Source organism: Otolemur garnettii, unplaced genomic scaffold (assembly GCF_000181295.1).
Source record: "Otolemur garnettii isolate 467f Iridium unplaced genomic scaffold, OtoGar3 scaffold00013, whole genome shotgun sequence".
Classification (NCBI taxonomy): domain Eukaryota; kingdom Metazoa; phylum Chordata; class Mammalia; order Primates; family Galagidae; genus Otolemur; species Otolemur garnettii.
Window position 1 is genome coordinate 13,498,842 of NW_003852408.1, and position 20,408 is coordinate 13,519,249.

Genomic DNA, 20,408 nt, shown 5'->3' on the forward strand with positions numbered 1-20,408 from the left:
GGGGAAAGGTTGCAGCAAGAGTGCGGGGGATGGGGGGAGGAGCAGAATGCCTCGGGAGACCTAGGGAGGTGAGGGTAACAGATTCAAAATTCCCCACCCAAACCCCAGATTCCCTAGTTCGTCTGGTCCGAGACTCCTCCCCCCTCCCCATTCTGCCTCCCCCGTAACCTCCCTTCTTGTATCCCCAGGTCGCTCCCACCCTGGTGAAGAATGTGCCCTCCTAGCGCACCCTTGCCATGGTAACGGCACACCCCCACCCCCGCGCACCGCAGCGGCCCGGCCTGGCCCCGCTGGCTGCAAGAAAGGCGGGGGGGGGGCGGGCGCCTCCCAGCCCTGAGGACACACCTCGGCTGCGCTGGTTGCCATAGCAACCGAAGGCATTTGGAAGCGCGCAGCCGCGAAGTGGCAACCGGCTCTCCTTAAGGTCCCTCATCCCTCTAACCCACCCGCAGAGTATCCGGCGAGAGACCTGAGTTGTGCCCCTACAACTTCAAGGACAGGTCCAGAGAGAAACTATAGAGCCTCCCCGCTTCCATGCATGACGACTCTAGGGAGAAAGGCAGCTGGAGGGCCCCAAAGAGTCTAGAACCTAAAAAGGGATCCCCCTGTCGCCAGCCTGCTTCCCCGCCCCCCAGCAGAGCCTGAGGGGAGTGCTGGCAGCAGGAAGCCAGGGAAGGGCCAGGAGGCGCACAGGCCCCACAGCAGAGCGGTGATTACAGGGACCTGTCCCTCCCGCCCCCGGCTCCCACTCTCATTAAGTCATTTTTTCCCCAGTTGGAAAGTCCCTGTGCCTTGAGCGCAGGAGCTGGGGCGACCGCAGGCAGCTGCCGGCAACCACATTAGAAGGGGGGGGCGAGGGAGGAGGGGTCCGCGACTAGGGGCTGGCCATGCTCCAACGTGGAAGCCCCACTACCAGGGACTAACTGGGGGCGCATTAATTCGGGGAAAGAAAGTTACCTCTTTGCAGGAGGAAGAAGTAGGAGGAAGGAGGGAGAATAAAGGTGGAGGACAGATCAGATCAGGAAGACAGTGGTGGGGTTAAGGGTCAGGGAGAAGATGCCTGTTTGAGGTAGGATCAAAATACAGGCATCTTTTCCCAAAGCCTCAGGGTCAGAAAAAAAGTTGGGAGGGGTTTTCAAAGGTACATTTGGAACTGTGAAAGTTCCCCCTGTGGGTGAGAAACTAGATCAAGGCCATCTAGCCCTCAGCCTACAAAGAAGTACCCTAGTGTCCATGAGGTGAAAGGCGTTGGTAGTGGGGGAAGTTCTCTCCTCCTCTGAATGATCTCTGGCTACCTTCTGTTCCTGTTTCCAAATCACCCTTGGTTCTTCCCAAGCTATTGGCAAATTCTTCCTCCCATCTAAACTCCACCCGCCCACTTTATTTCAACCCATATCCCCTATTTCCGATAAGCTCTTTGATCCCTTCCTCACCCTTCAGCCCAGTGGCTCTTGGACCCCATTTTCCCATTCCTCATTACCTCCACATCTCCCTAATTTAGGGCTTTCACCCAGTCCCATGCACCATTTTTCAATTGTGGGGTCCAGCTTTGATCCCAGACTCTAGTCAGCTTCTGGCCCAGACACCATGTTTGTTCTTTCCCCAACTTTTTCTTCCCTCCTTCACAAGTCTGGTTAGCATGTATCAGATCAAAAAACTTGACTCACTAGAACATGCCCCCTCCCCTGCAACTCAGTGTCCAGCCCCCTGCTCCTCCCTACCAGCCACCCCTCCCTCTAGTGGCAGCACCTCTGCAGTTGCTGCTCCTACCGTACCTTATTATCCCAACCAGATTCTCTGTCATCTTTGTTCTCCCCTCCCCCAGCTCTATCCTCCTTAAGCCTGAAAGGCAGAGAAGGGTGAGGCCAAGGCTAATGCTGCAGTGGACAGAACTGCTGGATGTGTGAGCACCCCTCCACAGGCCTCCATTTCCTCCACCCCTCCTCTCCTTCTCCCTGGGGTGGAAAAGCCAGCCCCCACAGCTCTCTCCTGGGTGAACAAGAGGAAAGGAATGAGGCAGGTGTGTCTGGCTGCTCCTCACCCCTCCTCCTGGGGGACTCTCACACGCCTGCCTGTGAGGCTGTCTTTTGGGGGATGGGGAGAGAAACCCTGTCCTATACAAAGCCAGCAGAGAGCTCTTCTCATTTGGAAGAGCATGCTGCTACGGACATGTCTGGGAGCTGCTGGGATGCAAGCAATTGGAGGGAAGGAAGCTGAAAGCAAACCAGTGGGGGCAAATCTCCCAGCTGGTGGGCTTACAGGAGTGCATCACCTTGACAGCCTCCTTTCCTTGTCACTCCTACGCAGAGATAAGGAGATGTGGGATAGGGGCTGGGAAATATGAGGGTGTGTGCAGGCCAGCAACTGGGGGAAGGAAAAAGTCTTTGTCTTTCTCTGGGTCATCAAGAGAGGTGTCATTTGGCCATAAACTGAAGCAGACAGCAGAATCCCCAGGTGTGAGCAGCAGGAGGTCTGGACCAAGTAGGTGAAGTGTTCCTTCCCTGCCCACATCCCTCTTCACCATCATTCTCTTGAAAGGTCTGTTCCAGAAGGCCAGGTGCAGTGGCTCATGCCTATAATCCTCGCACTCTGGGAGGCCGAGGCAGGTGGATTGACTGAGCTCACAAGTCAGAGACCAGTCTGAGCCAGAGCGAGGTTGAGGCACGGGAATCTCTTGAGCCCAAGAGTATGAGGTTGCTGTGAGCTGTGACACCACAGCACTCTACCAAGGGTGACAAAGTGAGACTCTGTCTCAGAAAAAGAAAAGTCTGTTCAAGAAAAATTTCAGATCTGAGAGCCAAGGAGAATACAACACTGGACCCAAACTACCAGCTCGGCAGTGTCCTTGTGGAAACATGAATGTGGGAAATGACTATTGACCTGCTAAAGGGCACCCTGACATGGGGATCTGGAGACACAAGAGGCCTAGGAAGGATGTTTCTGCCCCACCCCCAGCCTTACCTACATACCCTGCCTCTCCTGCCTGGACTCAGAGAGACCAGAATCCAGACAGTGAGTCTCCAGGCCCTCCCCCGCCACCCTCTTCCCAGCCGCACCTCCTGGCCCCACCTGCTCCCTGGGGCGCTGGGCTGGGTTGAGCTGGGTCTTGCCCAGGATTACTCCTCTCTGTGCCTCCTGTCTCTGCCGCAGTTGCTGCTGGGCATGGCCACTCGTCCTGGCTTGTGGCAGAGGACTCAGACACAAGGTGGGCGGTTAGTGCTCTGGCACCACGGACTCCAGATCCAGCCCCTTCTTGACATCCCCACTGCTTCCCTCCAGTTCAGGCCCCATCTCTGGTTTGGAGGATGGTTGTAGCCTCCTCAGTGACTTTCCAGCTGTCACCCACCTTGTCTCCCCCGTCAGCCAGTTCCCCATAAGCAATCCATGTGGGAATCAGACCAGGGCACACCCCTTATTAAAACTCTCTGAAAGTTCCCATTTTGCATAAATGAACTCCCAACCTCTTACCTTGGCCTTTGCCCTCCCTCTAAGTTCCTCTGCCATTGATCTGCCCCTCAATTTCTTCAACCCAATAACAATGGCCTCTTTGCTGTTCCTCCAACTAGACAGAGATCTTTCTTACCTCAGAGCTTTTGCAGTCACATGGCTGGAAAGCCCTTACCCTCAGTCAGCATGGCTCTCCTTCCCTGGGTGCAGGGCTCACCATGAGTATCACAACTCAGAGGCCTTCCCTGACCACTGGCTTTATCTGAGGAGCCCACTCCCCACAAATCACTGTCCACCCAGCAGTCTACTTTCACATAGAATTGTCTAAAATAACCTTCTTTGTGTATTTACTTGTTTATTGTCCATCCCCTCAGCAAGAATATAATCTCCAAGAGGACAGGTGTTGTGTCTCTCTTATTCACATCTGTATCCCCAGTGCCTCTTATCCCCCTCCCCTACAGTGCCACAAAGAGCGCAAAATAAATATTTCTCAAATGGACGATGAGGGACATGGCAAAGGCAGAGGCCAGTGGGAAGGTATCTGGGGACTTTATAGAATAACTTCAGCTCAATAATGTCCATTTCTTCCTTTAATCTTCCTGCCCATCAGCTTCCATTCATTCTCCCCCTGCTCCAGGAAAAGGGGAGTCTGCTGACACTTGCCTCCGAGGTGTGGGGGCAAACCCCAGTCCAACTGTGGGGGGAGGCCAATAAGTCCTAGAGCTCACAGAGGTGAGGGCTATGGTTCAGGCAGGCCCAGACTGTCCTGTGATTGCAGACTCTCAGAGCCAGGAGGGTCCTATAAGATCACGCGGTCCGACTTCCTCTCCTCGGAACCAAAGTGATGCTGCCTGACCAGGATTGAAAACCGTAGACCGCAGGCTCAAGGAATGGAACCTTGCTCAGGGAACCCTGAGCCGCTCACTTGCAGACGCTGACCCACTCGGTGATGCGGCACTCTTCGCAGACCACGAAGCAGCACCAGTGGAAGCGACAATGACAGCGTTCGCTGCGCGTTTGGCGCAGGATGTTGTGGCCACGGCCACAGCACATGTTGCCACAGCCATCCGGGCCGGTGCTGCTCTTGTTGCACAGGCGGCCTACGGTGCCTGCGGAGTCTAGGCGCGGCTCGCGCTCGCAGAAGTCGGGCGACTTCTCAAAGTAGACCAGGTCAGCGGGGCTGGCCCGGCGGCGCTGCCCGGGAGCGCCCGGGGCTGGCGAGGGTGCCCCCGCGGGGCCGGGCTCCAGCTGGCCGCCGTTGCGGTTGTGCGGCCGGATGAGCGTGGCGCGGTGGAAGCGGCTGCGCAGCAGCGCCCCCACCGCGCGGAACTCTGGCGTTACCTGCCAGCATGTCTTGAGCTGGCAGCTGCCTGACGTGCCATGGCACTTGCACTTCCGCCGCATGTTCTCCATCACTGCCTGCGGAGGGAGGCACTATGAGGGCCAGCCCCACTACCAACGCTGAACCTACTCCCATCGTGAAACAGGGAACCCAGAGCCACGCAGTCAGAACTGTACCTGCTCTTCTGCCTCTCCCACCCGCCTCCCACCAGGCCAGGCCCTGGGGGAATTCCCTCCTTCCGGCGCCCCTCCACTCCTGCCAGCTTTCCTCCGCAGCTGCAGGGGGCCCTTGGGGCTGGAGCTCTTGCTTCCTGAGGGGAGATCCCACATCGTCAGGGAAATTCCCTCTCCTTCCATCCCTGGGGTAGGGTCCAGGAGCAGGCAGGTGCTGGCCCACTACATCCCAGCCCCAAAGCCTCTGGCCTTATTCCAAGCTGTGAGTGGGATATGCTGTGAGTCTAAGAAGGCCTGGGTCTACACTCTTCCCAACCTCTGGTCCTGCCTATCTTTTGTGGGGAGTCAAAGGAGAGTGCACAGGAGCTGAATAGACTGTCCCCCACCACCACCACCAAATACTGGCTGGAGCTTAATTCTCTGCCCTATACTAAATGTCGGGGTACCTCCTAGGAAGTGAGCACCAACAGGAGCCAAAGTTCTACCTGAATCCATAATAGAAGCCAGAGAGAGCCCAGTGAAAGTGGAAAGGATCCCCAGGCCTCCAAGGTAGTTGATTATGCGGACATAGCCTACCCACCCCCAGTCAGCCTGAAACTGTTCCTCCCAAAGAACACCTTGGAGGGTGCCTGTAGTTCAGTGGTTAGGGCGCTGGCCACATGCTCTGAACCCAGGCCTGCTAAACAAACAACAACAAAAAACCCCCACCACCTTGGCATTATCCTCACCAGAGACCTGGGAGGAAGTTGGCCACATCCTCCTTTCACCCACTTCACTCCAAAATCACACCCTCAGACAAGGAGAGCAATAGGGCCCCCAGAGGGGGACCCTGCCCTCCATGTCTTAAAGGACTCTGCAGCTTATATGTGCAGCCTGTGGTGACAGGACCATGTGGGAACCAGCCCAATGCCTCCCTAAGCCAACAGCTCCAGAACATCTGCTTCCCACAGGCAGCAGCCATTAATTAGCCAGTTTAACTAGAGGAGGAGGAAGGAGAGGAGGAGGAGGCACAATGGTATGAGCTAGGATGGGGGCAAAGCTTGGGAACAGAGCTGCATGGACAGGGCAGGCTGTGTGGGAGCTGGACATAATGTGAGGGCCAGTGTGCCTCGGTTTACCCTGCCTCTACATCAAGATGGGAATTGTTAAATCAGCTTAGAGTCTTTGTGGAGGAAGATGAAATCGTCATGGGCTAAGAGGCCAAGAGAAAGAGGAGTGACAGGAAGCCAGTAACAAGACCTAAGCTGGCTGGGGAGGGTCAAGAGAAGGGATGAGAATGGATGGCCAGAAAAGGAAGGTGCTGAGCTACCATGAGGGCCAACGGGGCATCAGAGAGTAGGCTGACAATGTAGAACAAAAGAGCACAGGCTCAGACCTCAACTACCTGCAAATGAATCCTGCCTCTACCACTTTCTCACTAATTGCATCAGCTTGGGCAAGCTTCTTGGTCAATCTGCTCCTCACTTTCCTCACTTAAACCTAAGGTTAGTAATAGTCCCCACCTCATAGGTAGTTGTAAGGATTGAATAGGTTCATATGTAGGAAACTGCTCGGGACAGTGCCTAACACATAGTAAGCACTCAATAAATGCAGGCTATCATTACTTTCTTCTTCTGTTTATTTCTTTAACTTATTTTTAATGAATGACCTTTGAGGTGACATAAGCATTTGAGGGCAAGGGACAAAGAAGGCAATAGTAACACATTCTCACAGTAGTCCTGAGAACCCTCACTTAGCTCCCCTCACTACAGGAATCTCTCATTCTAGACTGTCCTGAAAGGCTGGTAGAGATCACCCAATTATGGAAAATCAGAATTGAGAATGGGTGATCTATTCAACCTCCTCACTCTAGAGGAAATAGGTGGCAGCGCCAGACCTAGAGTCCTAAGGTGCTAAATGCCACTTTCTCTGGTGACACCCTTACTTGGTGGAAGTGGGAGGAGCAGGTTGCTGGGCGGACTATTTCATCCCTTCCCCCTGGCCTAGGACCTGATGTACAGTAAGTACTCATAAATGTTTGCTGACTGAATTAGAAGGCTGCAGAGGTGGGGGAACAGTCCCCAGAAGAGAGGTAAGCTTGGGGGAGGGCGAGCCACAGGCCGGGCTTTAAGCGGCCTAGGGGGCGGGGCTCTTACCTGCCTCCCGACTCGGTTGTTGTGAAGCCTCATGCGTGCGTGGATGTCTTTGTGAGGCTCCCGGGAGTCTAGAAAGTCCTTAGAGAAGCGCTCCCCAAAGCCCACGTCGGGGCTGCAGCCGCCCCACTCCCAGGAGTCCTGCAGACCGGGACTGGCTGGGGGCAGGGCTGGGTGCTCTGGGACGCCGTGGCTCAGACCTTTACCGCGCTGCAGCGCATCCAACTGCAGGCGGTGCAGTTTCCGACGAAAGGCCTCCTCGTCCCCGCGCCGTGATGCATCGCAGCCGCACGCCTGCAATTTGCCGAGGGCACACGCGTTGGACACAGCGTGCACCACACCAGCTGCTGCAATGGCGTAGGCGAAAGCGCTCTCTCGGAATCCTGCGGTTAGAGACCCAGAAAGCATTGACTCTGAAGGAGCCTCGACAGACCATTTCTCTGCCCACCCTGCCCAACCTTCTTGTCATGCCAGGGATAAACTGCGGCCCAGAGTTGGGGAGAGTCTGGTACAAGAGTACAGACCCAAAGAAGACCAGAAACCATGCCAGAAGCTAGGTCTAGGGAGGCAGGTTGATAGCCCTTTTCTTTTTGCACTTTTCATTAACATCACCTTTAGTAGGCTCAGAATTTGTGTTTGCATCCTCTCCTGTGGGGCAGAAAGTACCTGGTGAATACATGCTTTTTTAAGATTGGAGACTTCATCTATTACCTCCTTTGGTGCTATTTGCAATTTTAAAATAAGCCTGCAGAAAGAAGGCAAAATTTAACCTAAAGAATAACTTGCCAGTGGCAGTGATGTCTCCTAGGATTTGGGATGACGATGAGCAGGAAGGGAAAGAAGAGGAGATCTTGGCTCTTAACACCTCCTGCCCCAAGATTGTCTGCCTGGTCTTTGCCCACCTTAGGTCCAGCACAGAAACCCCCACCAATGGCAGAGATATGAATCAGCAGAGCTCCCCCTTCCTTGTCTGCAGGACATCCTGGAAGGCTGCTCAGAAATGGGCACTACCCAGTCTCCTTGCCTGTGGTCTATCTGTCGGCTTAAAGGAATGTTTTAGGGATGTTAGAGGTAAGACCAGAACCCTACACAGGGTCTGGCATACAGTAGTGTTGGACATTGAGAGGGACAGGCAGGCTGAGGCAGACACCTTCCACTAGATGCTCAGGAGGCACAAAGACCCACCTAACTCAGCCACTTTCAAGTACTGTGGCTGAGCTGGCCTGGCCACTGACTAGTCCACACTGCCGTCTTACTAGGCATGCTGGCCTGAGCCATCTTCTAGGAATGATCTATGGCAGGCAGAAGACAACTTGTAGAGGAGGGTCCAGTTCTTGGACCTACAACCTACCTCTTGCTTATCCTGTGTCTGAGAAAGGACTAACCTAGAAGAAAGTTCTGGTAAGTCTCTGACCAGCCTCTGGACCCCAGAGAGAGAGCAGGCAATGAAAAAAGAAGGGAGCAAGAATATCTCCCACACAGGGAAGAGAATCCACCCTGCCATGGGCCCCTGTGGGAGAAGGCCAAAATCTGGCCAGGATGGCCTTGGAGGAAGCAGAGAGTCAGATGAAACAAAACCTCTGTGTCCTTCCACCATCAAGGCTGGAAAGACCTGGATGCAGGACATAGCTACAACTCTGACTTTAACCTTTCAAGTGCAAATTATATCATCTAATGGTTGGTACCCTCATATTAATCTGAAATTTAAAAATAAGTAAAATTTAAAAATTGAAAAGACTAGAAGGACGTTTTCTCAGAAGTTTCATAGACCCCAAAGAGCCAACCAGGACTGGACAGAGGTCCTAGCCCAATCCTACTCCTTTTTCTGTTGTTGTTGTTGAGACAGAGTCTCACTATGTCCCCCTTGTTAGAGTGCTGCAGCGTCACAGCTCACAGCAACCTCCAACTCTTGGGCTTAAGCAATTCTCTTGCCTCAGCCTCCCAAGTAGCTGGGACTACAGGTGCCCATCACTGCACCCAGCTATCTTTTGTTGCAGTTGTCATTGTTCTTTAGCTAGCCTGGGCAGGGTTCAAACCTGCCACCCTCAGTGTATGTGGCTGGCGTGGCAACCACTGTGCTATGGGTGCTGAGCCCCAATCCTACTCCTAATCCTTACCTCCCTGCATCACAGAGCCCTGTCCTCCCCTCCCTGCCCAAGCCAAAAGAAAAAAATTAGACAAGCTATTTAGTAGTTAAGAAGTATATCACTGAAGCCAGAGTGCCTAGGTTCAAATTTTGGCTCTTCTACTTACTGGCTGTTAATAGCTATGTGACCTTGAGCAAGTGACTTAACCTCCCTATGCCTGTTTCCTCATCTGCAAAATAATGTGGTTATCTACCTCTGCCTCAGTGTTCCAAGAATAAATGACTTAATAAAAAACAAACAAAAAAACTTTTTAAGATAAGGGTCTCACTCTGTCACCCTAGGAAGAGAGCCATGGCATCATCATAGCTCACCACACCTCCACCTTCTGGGTTCCCACAGTCCTCCTGCCTCAGCCTCCCCAGTAATTGGGACTACAGACAAGGTACCACCACTCCTAGCTAATTTTTCTTTTTTCTTTTCTTTTTCTTTCTTTCTTTCTTTCAAAAGAGTCTCACTATGTTGCTCAGGTTGGTCACCAACTTCTACCCTCAGGGGAATCTCCTACCCTGCCTCCCAAAGCTAGGATTACAGGCCATGAGCTACCATGCCCAGACAAGGTAGTAGATTTAAAGTGCTTAGAATAGTGCCTCACTCATAGTAAGTACTACATGGACTTTAGTTATTAAGTTCTTCCTGCTGTCAGACTTCATTCACTTCTGCTATGTTTCAAGCCATTGTTTTTTGTTTCATGATCAGAGACAGAGCCCAGAAGCTCATGATCCATCCTAGAATAGATCATTTGGGCCACCAGAGGCCCATGAAAGCAAACTCTTCCTCTCTGTATTCTTTTTCCAGGTCATGGAATCTCAGTATCTTTTTTTTCATAGGAACCCAGCTATGAACAGACAGGAGGGAACAGGGATTGGGCTGGAGCTTTCACTGAGGATACTAGGAATTAGCAGGAGCTGCAGAGGAGTGGAAACTGCTTTGGGGAAATGGGGCCCAAGGGAATGAGGGTGGACCCAAGTACCTGGGAAGAACACCCTATATTTATCCCTTGCTTTTTCCCCCATGGAACTCTAAGCACTTCTTTTATGCTGGAGGAATCATCAGCCTGCTCCTAGGACACATGGAAATACTCAGACTGTCGGAGGAACCTGAGCCTCAGAAATCACCGCCACCCCACACACCACCACCACCAAACACACACACACGCACACACATTTTGCAAAGGGGGAAAGCCCAAGGTCAGAGGGATTATGAAGCTGGACCCAGACCCAGCTCTCCCAGCTCTCAGGCCTGACAACTTTCTGCTCTAAGGGAGTCCTACTGCAGAGTAAGGAACTCAGGCAGCCCAAGATTCTATGGCCTTGCCTATACATGGCAACAGAAAAGAACAAGGGTCTGGTGCAGATGGTGGTTGTGCAGGGCCAACTACTATCCTCCAGGCTTTCACATTCAAGTGTGGACCTAGAGGAATCTGGAGAAATGTAGCCCACAGCCTGCAGAAAATACTCCTACCTCATGCAGCTAAGGACATATTCCCCTACACCACCCCATGGCCTCTGACAGCTGTCACAGCCACGTGTAGAGGTGATCAGGCACAGCCTGTGTGGCCACCCTCTGCTCCAAGCATCCAGGCCTCAGAGAAGTCCATCCCACTGGGTCTGCCCCCAGCTCCTGTTCAGGGCCCCAGTTTCAGTCCTGGCCCCGACTGTCTGGGGCAGACGCAGGCACTGTGCCATCTGGCCAGCTGGAGAGGGAGAGGGGTGGGGCCATGGCCAGCTGGGCTGCCCAGAGCAGAAGGGGGGGCCCTCGTTAAGACGCACAATTAGCCGCCCTGCCTTTGATCTGGGACAGGGACTGCCAGCATCTAAGTGGAGTCAGCTGCTGTTACAGGCCACAGCCAAACAGCCAGGAAGGGGCTGGGGGAGGAGGTTTGGAGGGCAGGGGAGGAGAGACAATTTAGGAGCCAGTGGGAACTAGGAGGAGTTTGAGAAGCTTGAGCCCTGCCCATTCAAGTCAAAGAGAGAGTAAAGGAAAGAGGTCTGGTCTCCATTCCTTCCATGCAAATATTCTGTGCATGCTTGTGTGCCTGGATGGAGAGAGAGAGAGATATTAGTGTGCATGTGGGAACACTTAGGTGTGACATTGAATGGAGCCACACGCTTGAAAAAATGGGGGTAGGGTTGTGTGTGTGTGTGTGTGTGTGTCAGTATTGTTTCTTTGAGAACGCCCCTATGGTACACGGTGGGAGTTCACACCGCCCTTGCGGCTTGGGCGATGGTATAACAGGGAATTGGGTGCAAGCTATAAAGTAGCTGGCCTGCATTCAAGTCCTGGCTTGAGGGCTCACTTTTAAGCTGTGTGACTAATGGCAAATTATCCAACCTCTCTTAGCTTCGTTTCTAAAATAAGGATAATAATACAAATAATACAACCTCCTGAATGGGTACCGTTTGAGGATCCTAAAGCATAAATGAAGTGCTACAGTGCCCAACACATAACAGGTGCTTGATATTTATGGGCTAATTTATTGAGTGACATTTAAAAAATAGGACCCTAGGTGATCCTGGGATATGAGCCCCTGTGCCTCAGTTTCCCCATCTGATAACCACTCCAAGCCCTGGAGGCCTAGGCATAAAACCAAGATTCCCTGAAAGTGAATATAAAAGGTAGGTGGGAGAAGAATGAGTCAGGGCTGTGGAGAGCAGATCTGGACATTTGAACTGCTGATTTCCCCTGGGCTAGAAGCCCAGCTGTAGGCCATAAGGCCTCCCAGTCCCCCTTTCCATCCATTCCAAATGGGTTTGAGACTTAGGGAAGCAGTGCCTATGTTGTGTGGGAGATCCTTGGGACAGGCCCACTTTTTGAATCAACTTCACTCCTCTCTCAAGCCTCTCCCTGACCTCTCATGTCCCTTTCACTGGCCTGAGCCCAGCCCCCAGTAGTTCCTTCCTCAAATTTCCCTCTTGTCCCCACATCCCAAGACAGATGGAAGCCTTTCTCTTTTCGCACAGTGAAGGGCTCCCCTCTAACATGTTCTACCTAGCACCTAACCCAGGTACAAACAATCTGGGTCCTTAGTACAAAAAGCTGGGATAACAGTGCTATTGGCACTTGGATCATTGCTGCCCCTGAGCTGTGGGCAAAGCAGCCAGCAAGGGCTTTGGGACCTCCCACAGCTTTTTCTGACCCTCTCTAGCCCCTGGGAGACACCATCCCTTCCTCCCACCAGCAGTCCTCTGCTTGGCTAGGTAAAGCCCCATTATATGCCTCCCTTTCCCAGGCTTGTCCACTCCAAATGCTCAAGCACTTACCCCTCCCTCATTTATCAGACCTGCATCCTTCCAGCCCAACCCATCTCAAGGAAGATATCAGGACAATTATGTGACATTAAGGAAGGCCCAAGAGACTACCTCCCCCACCCCCAATAGTCTCTGAAATTTATATGTGGCAGAATCCTCTTTTACGAGAACCCCATTAGTAACCTGGGTCAGAAAAAGAGTCAACACCCTGATATTCCACTTGGGGGAAACTGAAGCCCCACAAAGGACAATCTATAGTTTGAAAAAAGGGGAGACTCTTGTACCAAGAGTAGCCTTGTGGGACTCAGATTTGGCTAGTTGCCCAGGAGATAGGCCAAGAGGGACCAGAAAATAACCCTGGAGGAGGGTGAACCAGGATACGGTGTGGGAGAGAAGTGCAGTGGTAGCCAGTGGGGAAGGGGAGTAGCAGATTTCTTTCCAGAAGCCCAGAGTCTCCTCTCAGGAGGGTGAGGTAGAAGAGGTGTGAGATGTCTCAGTAGGGTTAGGAGGAGCAGAAGCCACAGAGGTAGGGTGGTGTTCTGAGGCCGAGGAAGGAGCAACCTATTGCCAGAGCCCAGGAGCCGCTGTCCCAACCCTCCCGGTGCGGCGCCGATGTACCTCCCTGCCCTGGCTAGCCTCAGCAAGTCTCCCCTCTCCACTCCTAACCTCGTCCCCCCAGCTCACCTCCCACTTATTAAACTGCAGGTGAACCCAGGAGTGCCTGGCACCCCGCCAACCCTGCGGGGTTGCACCGCTCCAAACTTGCCCCCAAGCTTCAAAGACCCCAGGTCCTTCAGCTGGCCACACAGGCCTGACAAGGTGAGCAAATTAGGCCGCCTGGGTTCACTCAGTCCAGAGGGAACAGGAGGACCAGAGGGGACACCGAGACTGAGGAGAGATAAAAAGCTTGCCTTGCCTTGCCTAACTCCAAGCGGCAAGGATGAGAACCTCAGCGCCTATCCAAGTCCCCAGTGAGAAGAAACCAAGGCAAGAGCTGCAAGAGTTCTCTCCGGGGACCCGAGGGCCTCAGAGGGAAACGGGGCTGTCGGGACCGTGGGTGACCTAGAAACCCGAAGGGTTGGAGCGAGTGCGCGGCAGCGGTGAGCGCTGGCAGGTTTCGACCGCGGCTTGAATGATGCCGAGGCCTGTCACTTTGTGTCAGCGCGCGCCAGGGAGGGGACGGGAGGGTCTTGCGGTCCGGATGGGGCAGGCGGGTGGCCGGGTCCGGCAGCCGCTCCTGTACCGCTGAAGAGGTGCGGATTGCCGCAGGACGCGCAGGGCGGGAGCGCGGGACAGGGTGGGGGCGTCCTCTCTGTGAGCAGCGCGGCTGGGGCCAGGAGCCGTCTGCCGCGGCCCGCGGGGATTAGTTCGCGGCTGCATGCCGCCACACGCGTCGGGCTGGGCTCGGCCCGGGTAGAAACAGCGCCCCGGGCACGCGGGGGAGGGAGAAAGGAGCGCGCGGAGGCGGGGCAGGCGGCCTGTGGCTGGCTTGGGGGAGGCTGGGGTGGCCCCAGATTTGGGGGCCCACAGAATGCAACCGGGGTCCTGGTGAAAGGGAAAGGCTCTGGCCTTCTAAGTACTTTCCAAAGTTGAGGTACATTAGACCTCGATTCCTCCAGAAGCCCGGGGACCCAAGGCTACAGGGTACAGGGGTACCCCACCTGCTGCCTGCCAACTGAGAATTGGACAAGTCCCAAGGAACCAGGGCCATGAGGTCCCCATCCCATTCAAGCAGCTGGGAGAACACATAGATACCCAGCTAGGTCTATCCATGTAGGGCCCCCATCTTTCCTGAAGACCTGAGTCAAGGCCTAAGATACCAAGCAGGCCAGGAGGTGGTTGTAAGTGGAAGTGAGTGATGGAACATCCTGCCATTTTCAGCCCAAGCCACTCCAGGGATTGTCAGGGTAGGCCCTGGGTCACCCAGAATTCTGTAGAGAGGATAGGAAGTGAGCTTCAACTTCTCTGAGCCGTGAGGGAAATGGAGATCACAGAGCTGTCAGGCCTATGGGATGGGAGCCACCATGCACAGGCCCACACAATGAGTGTCTCTGATTCAGAGTTTTTCAGGAGTGGCAGAGGATGACACAGAGGCTGGTGGTGTACCCCACCAGTAATAGCTTCTGCAGAAGCAAAGACATTTTGCCTGCCCAGGCTTCCCCCACCTGCACCATTGGCAGAAAAGTTTCCAAGCATTTCTTGGGCTGATTCTGGGTTCTTCCTCACAGGATCTCCATCCTAAGTGTAGTTTACTAAGTAGAGGCAGGTAACAGATATAGTTATTTCCTAGGCCTGGAGATATGTGGTGTCAGTGATAGAGCAGAGTGACCCAGAAGTCCAGTTTTTAGGCATGGGATCTGCCACCCTTAGTCCACACAGCCCAGCCTGGAGCCACACCTGCCCCATTTTTATGTTCCCATGACCTTTCTGAGATCAGAAAGAGACAGAAGAGCAGCAGGGCTTACAGATGCACACATGGGAGAGGGTGTTACCAGCTTGAGGGTGTTCATTAGGGATGGCTAGATTGGGGGGTAGAGGTTTGGGATGGGGCAGGTAGGGAGACAGAGGGGCAAGAGTGAGGGGCAGCTACCTCTGCTGAAGATGGGACTCTCATATGGGATCTTGTTTCGAGTCTCAAGACTAGAGCAGTTCCACCGCTGGTCCCGGAACTGGTGTTGGCACTCATGGATGGCAATCTGGATGCCCTGGATGGCTGAGGCAGCCACATCAGGGTGACGCACACACACCTCCATCTGCCGCCGGCTCAGGCCTGGCAATGTCAGGCACACTGTGTTGGCGTTCAGCACAGGCTCCGGGGGGAGGCGGAGGCCCAGGATATCGTTGGGTGCTGACCTGCAGGCATGTGGGGTGGGGTGGGTGTTTTGGGGGGCCAGGAGGGCCCCATCTAACAACACACTCTGTCCCAAGGCCGTAATCACTCTGTTCCAACCCCCACTTCTGAAGGTTGGGCCCATCTGCATTCTTAAATATTCTTTTTTCCTTGACCTCCTTACTTTTGTCCCTCCAAAACAACCCACTCAATGGCACACCCACACAGGTAAACATGTAAATGCACACACATCTGCTGTGCCCAAACACACAGCATTTCATAAGTACATATCCAGGCACAGATGCTCGTGTACACAGGGGTCCCCCAAGAGCCAAGTCCCAAAGACATTTCAGATGGTCATATTCATGCAGACACACATCTGCACACATTGTGGTGGACATACAGACCCAGAAACACTTATTCACAGGCACACTGCATTGGTCATAGTTACAGGCACACACAAAGACACTCATATTAGCACATGAGTTCATCTTAACATTCATTGACCCATGAACTCTCATAGTCACATACACACAAATATATAAACTGCTGTTTACTTACACATCTTGCTGGGATAAAGGGCTTACTTGATCTTACAAACACACAAACGCACACACATACTCAGAGCCCTTCCAGTCTCTCACTAACCCCTCCTGGGCTACCTGCTTCAAGCCCCCCAACTCCTGCCCCTTCCAGGGGGCAACCTGCAAGGTGGAGCCAGGCAACTTGAGCTTACTCCTGGGTTGAGAGTGCATTCCCCCAGCGTGGCAAAGACCCTAAGTTGGCACTTGTTCCTCCCACATACAGCTCCCCTTGTTGCCATCACTCTACTGGGCACTGCCCTGACTCCCTAGACTGCGTATATCCTGTCACCAGTCCAACTCACTCCTGTGAGGGCGCTCACTGTCTTTCGTTTGGAACCAGTACTTCCCTGGGACCCTGTCCCTCCCTCTTTCCAGGGTCTTTTGCCCAGGCAGGAGCACCACAAGCCCCTTCCACCCCCCAGGGTCTCAGCTCTCCAGGAGGCGGAGCATGAGGTGAAGGCTCACCTGGGCACGGCAGCAGCCAGCAGTAGTAGGAAGAACAGGAGCGCCCAGAGCGCCGGCCGCGGCTGGGGCCGGGGTCGGAGCCGCAGCCAGGGGTGAGGGTGGGCGCTGCCCATGGCGCACAGGCCGTGACAGGCTGGAAGTGGGGGGCTCACAGCCCGGTAGGACTGGCGAGCCAGGGGCGGCGGCGCATGATCGGCTGGGGTAGGGGCGCTGCCACACACGGCTCCAACTCGGGTCAGGTCTCCCAAAGCAGACGGCGCCCGCCTCCCAGCTCCATGGGGCAGCGCCCCCGGGCACCGCCCTCGGGGGGGGGTGGTGAGAGCGGGCGAACCGGGCACCTCCTGGCACAGGGGTCCGGGGAATTTCCCGAGGCCCCCCTTCGACAACTCCCTGTGCCTCTCGAGGATAAGGGGGGCCCGGAGGTGCAGCGGGCTGGGGACGCGAGGCCGAGGTGCCAGGGAGCCTGCGCTTCCGAGGGCGTGCGAGGCGGACGGGGTGGGGGGGGTTGGGGAGGCGCGGCACTGTCTGTGCCGGGTCCCACCGCCTGGAAAGTGACTGACTGTCCCAGCTCAGGGAACTCTGCCGCCTCCCCTTTCCTCCCCCCCAACCCCCATTTAGTGTCTCAGGGCTCTACCCCACGTGACGTCACGACTAGGGGTGTGGAGGCGCGTATACGTCCCAAGGCCACCGCGTCCGTCCTCTCGCGACTGGGGGTGGGAGCCACTGTACTGAGGGCGGAGAAGGAGAGGTGCTGGGGTCCGTGGGCGTGTGCTCAGGGAGATGCATGTGCACAGGGCGCAGGTTTGTGTGGGGAAGGCGTTACTGCAAGTGTGTGTGCCTGGTAGAGACGCAGCTGCCGGGGAGTGCCCCCACCCAACCCCACTCCAACACACACACCTGCAGGGGCTCTGGGGAGGGCTGGCCCCTCTGCTGGCCTCCTCCACCTGAGGAGGTACTGCCTCTCGGTCTGCCTAGCATGTAAGGCAGGGTCGGGGTCCTGCAAAGGGGTTTGGTAGCCTCTGGCTCTTTCTTTTGCTAAGTGACCTTAAACAGGTGCCTCCTGCTCATTGAGACACCCTGTGCCCTGTGTGAAATGAGGTTAACGAGGTCCACCTCATCTGGTCAGTGAGCCAATGAAGGCAAAAGCATCACCTCAGGCCTCTAGTAAATGCTTGTTTGGAATTGGAGCACCTTGGTGTGGTACACCCTGGGAGGGGGATTAGAGAACCTTTTAATCCTGGAAGAGGTCATCTTAATGAACCCCCTTTTATTTAACAAGAAACTCTCCCTGAGGCTCAGAGAGGGTTATATCTTTCTTAAAGTCACACAGCAAATTAGTGAAAGAACTGTAATCAAATCCAGTTTTCCTGACTCCCAGTACAGCCAGGGATGCTTGCTTGTGCCTGAGGATGCTCTGAGTCTTACCCCGGCCCCACCTGCACATGGTCCTCTAGGAGTGCCCCAACACTGGCCTCCTAGCTCAGGCCTACTCCTTTCTGGGATCCTTTCCTGTCCACACATCCCAGGTAAACACTGGGCCCCTCCTCAATGTGGGGCAAGTAAGCTAGGTCCAGGCCAAGGCCTGAGAGTCAAAGGGTAGAAAGAAAATGCTCACCTTCTGTGTCTAGTTCTAACCTGGCCCTGACAGTGAATCCTACTCTTAATGTGGCCTCAGCATCCTCCTCTGTAAAATGGGCACAAGCCTCCCTCTCCACACCCACACATCCCTCCCACCCCAGGGCCCCCTTTCTCTGAAGAGAGCCCCTTCTGGCTTAGGGACAGAACTGTAATGGAGCCTCTGGGCTCAGAGACAAAAGGGGCCCATTCCTGGAATTGCCCATCCCTGGGGAATTGGAGGAGAGGGGTGGGGCCTTCCTTGTCCCCAGACTGTCAGGTGGTGGGGGCAGCCTGAACAACAGCAGGCTGACGGCATCTTCCCCCTCCTTTCCCCCATCTCGGCCGGCAGCTACCGCAGCTGTCAGGAATTAAGGGCTTGAGGCTGCTGGGGGTGGGGGTGGGGCAGTGGGGGAGAGTAGTCTGGCTGGACAGCCGGAAAACAGCCGGGGGCAGGAAGCAGACTGCCTCAGCCAGAGCCTTGTTTGACCCCAGCTGCCCCCTGCCCTCCCTACTCTTCCCCAACATGCTGCAGAGGAAGGGACATGAGTAGGGAAGGGCATGGGTAGGGACAAGGTAAGACCAGACTCCGCATAGGACAGAGGCAAGAGCCCAGAATGAGAAAGGGCACCAGCAAGCCGAAGAGCCATGTTCTCATTGGCTGTTGGGAAAACTGAGGCCTAGAAAGTATTCAGAACAGGCCAAATATGACACAGAGAGGGGTTCATAATCCAGTCGCAGACCTCCTTGCTCCCTGTCTAGTGCTCACACTAGCAATTCCCACGCTTAAGGCATCATATGTATTCCCTGGAGGAAGCCATTGTGGGAAATAGTGATTCCAGGCCCCACACAGCTGAATCATCCTTTCCGGGGAGAAGGCCTGGGATTCTGCATTTCTAACCAATATCCCAAGTGATTTTGGTAGGGCCCACCTTTGAGCAATGTGGCTAATTTAGTTAAACAGCTGATATTTTTCCTTCCAACTCCTAACAAGGGAGGAGGATCTCTTTGCTCCCACACTCAACTTTTCATAAAACATAGAGGTGTAATGGAGACAGAAAAGACCTATTCTTTGAAAACCCAGAAGGCAAATAATGATACCCAAGGCTTGCACTCAAGCATAGTTCTGGCTTGATGTCATGAGGGTCTAGGAGTGCCCAAGTCTGAGGCACTTCTCCTTAGTCCAGAGAGTGGAGGGTATAGGTATGCACAGAGCCTGGGCATGTATATGGATAAGGCCCAGAGAAAGTGTCCGCAGCTAGGTCCTCAGCCCCATATGACCCACACTATGGCCAAGCCCTATCAGCAGTCTCCAGAACCCGCCCTGGCCCTGGCCCTGGCCCTGGCCCTGCCCCTGCCCTGGCCCTTAGCCCAGCCCCAACCCCCGCAGCCACAGCCCAAGACCACAATTACAGGGGCCACTGGGGTGGGGGAGCATGAGGGATGAAAGGCGGCTTGGAGAATGGTTCCAGCTGTGGCAGCTCTGGAAGAGGTTGCAAGGAAGGAGGGCCGAGGGAGGCACCAGGGTGGGAACAGGTGGGACCCTCACGGCCCCAGCCTAGCCCAGTCTAGCCTTGGCTCAGTCCTGATGCTTAGCTGAAGTCTGTATTGGTGAAGAAGAGAAAGAAAGAGCCCCAGCCCAATGGGGGGCCCTTTCCCCTGTTACCCAGGTCTTAGGGATCACCTCCCTACCGAGCAAGGTAAGGGGGAACAGCCTGCTGCTTCATCCCCCAAACTCCTAATATGTTTGGTTATTGTAGGGAAAGGGAAATGTTTCCCGAGTCCTTGGCCTCAGGCTAATCTAGCCTTCTACCCAGCTTCCTCACCCATCTGCTTGCCTTCCTCCTGTTCCTGATGTGGTCACACACATCTGCGGTGCTTCTGTGCTCTTTTCCCCTATTTCCCCTGTTCCACATGTTCCCCACTACCCAGCCAGCAGGGGACCTTGATGGCTTAGACTGCCTGGGGCTAAGCAGCTGGGTGAGCAAGGGGGGAGGCCAGCGATGGGGGCACTCTGAGCTCTGCTTCCAGCCCCTTCCCAAGGCAGCACTATGAGAGCACAGGTCGGTCTCTGAGCTCAAAGAGGACAAGGCAAATAGTCCCAGTGGTGCCTGCTGGACCATGGCATAGAAAGCAGTTCCTAGACTCCTGCCAGGCTCGATCACAAATGATGGACGATGACTACATGACTAACAGTTTAAAAACCGAAGTGTACTCTCACAATGTATGAAAATCAGGCACCCATATTTCATGATAGAAAGATTGAAGCTCAGACAGGTTAATTGACTTGACCAAAGTCAGGCATTTTTCACTGTACCATACTACTTCCTCTGAATTCCTTCTACCTTCCTTAGGATTATGTCAATTCATGCGGCTTCTCCAGTTTCCCTCTGTGGCATCATGGAGGAAGATATCCAGCATCACCC

General features: G+C 54.4%; 1 protein-coding gene across 1 annotated transcript; it reads right to left on the bottom strand.

The window, feature by feature from the left end:
- Positions 1 to 3,987: 3,987 nt before the first annotated feature.
- WNT10A (Wnt family member 10A) lies at positions 3,988 to 16,895 on the bottom strand. The gene is made up of 4 exons (XM_003784944.2): positions 16,369 to 16,895; positions 15,080 to 15,342; positions 7,098 to 7,477; positions 3,988 to 4,866 (listed from the first exon to the last, which is right to left on the bottom strand). The coding sequence occupies exons 1-4, from the start codon at positions 16,479 to 16,481 to the stop codon at positions 4,369 to 4,371; spliced, it is 1,254 nt and encodes a 417-aa protein (XP_003784992.1). The 5' UTR covers positions 16,482 to 16,895; the 3' UTR covers positions 3,988 to 4,368.
- Positions 16,896 to 20,408: the final 3,513 nt, after the last annotated feature.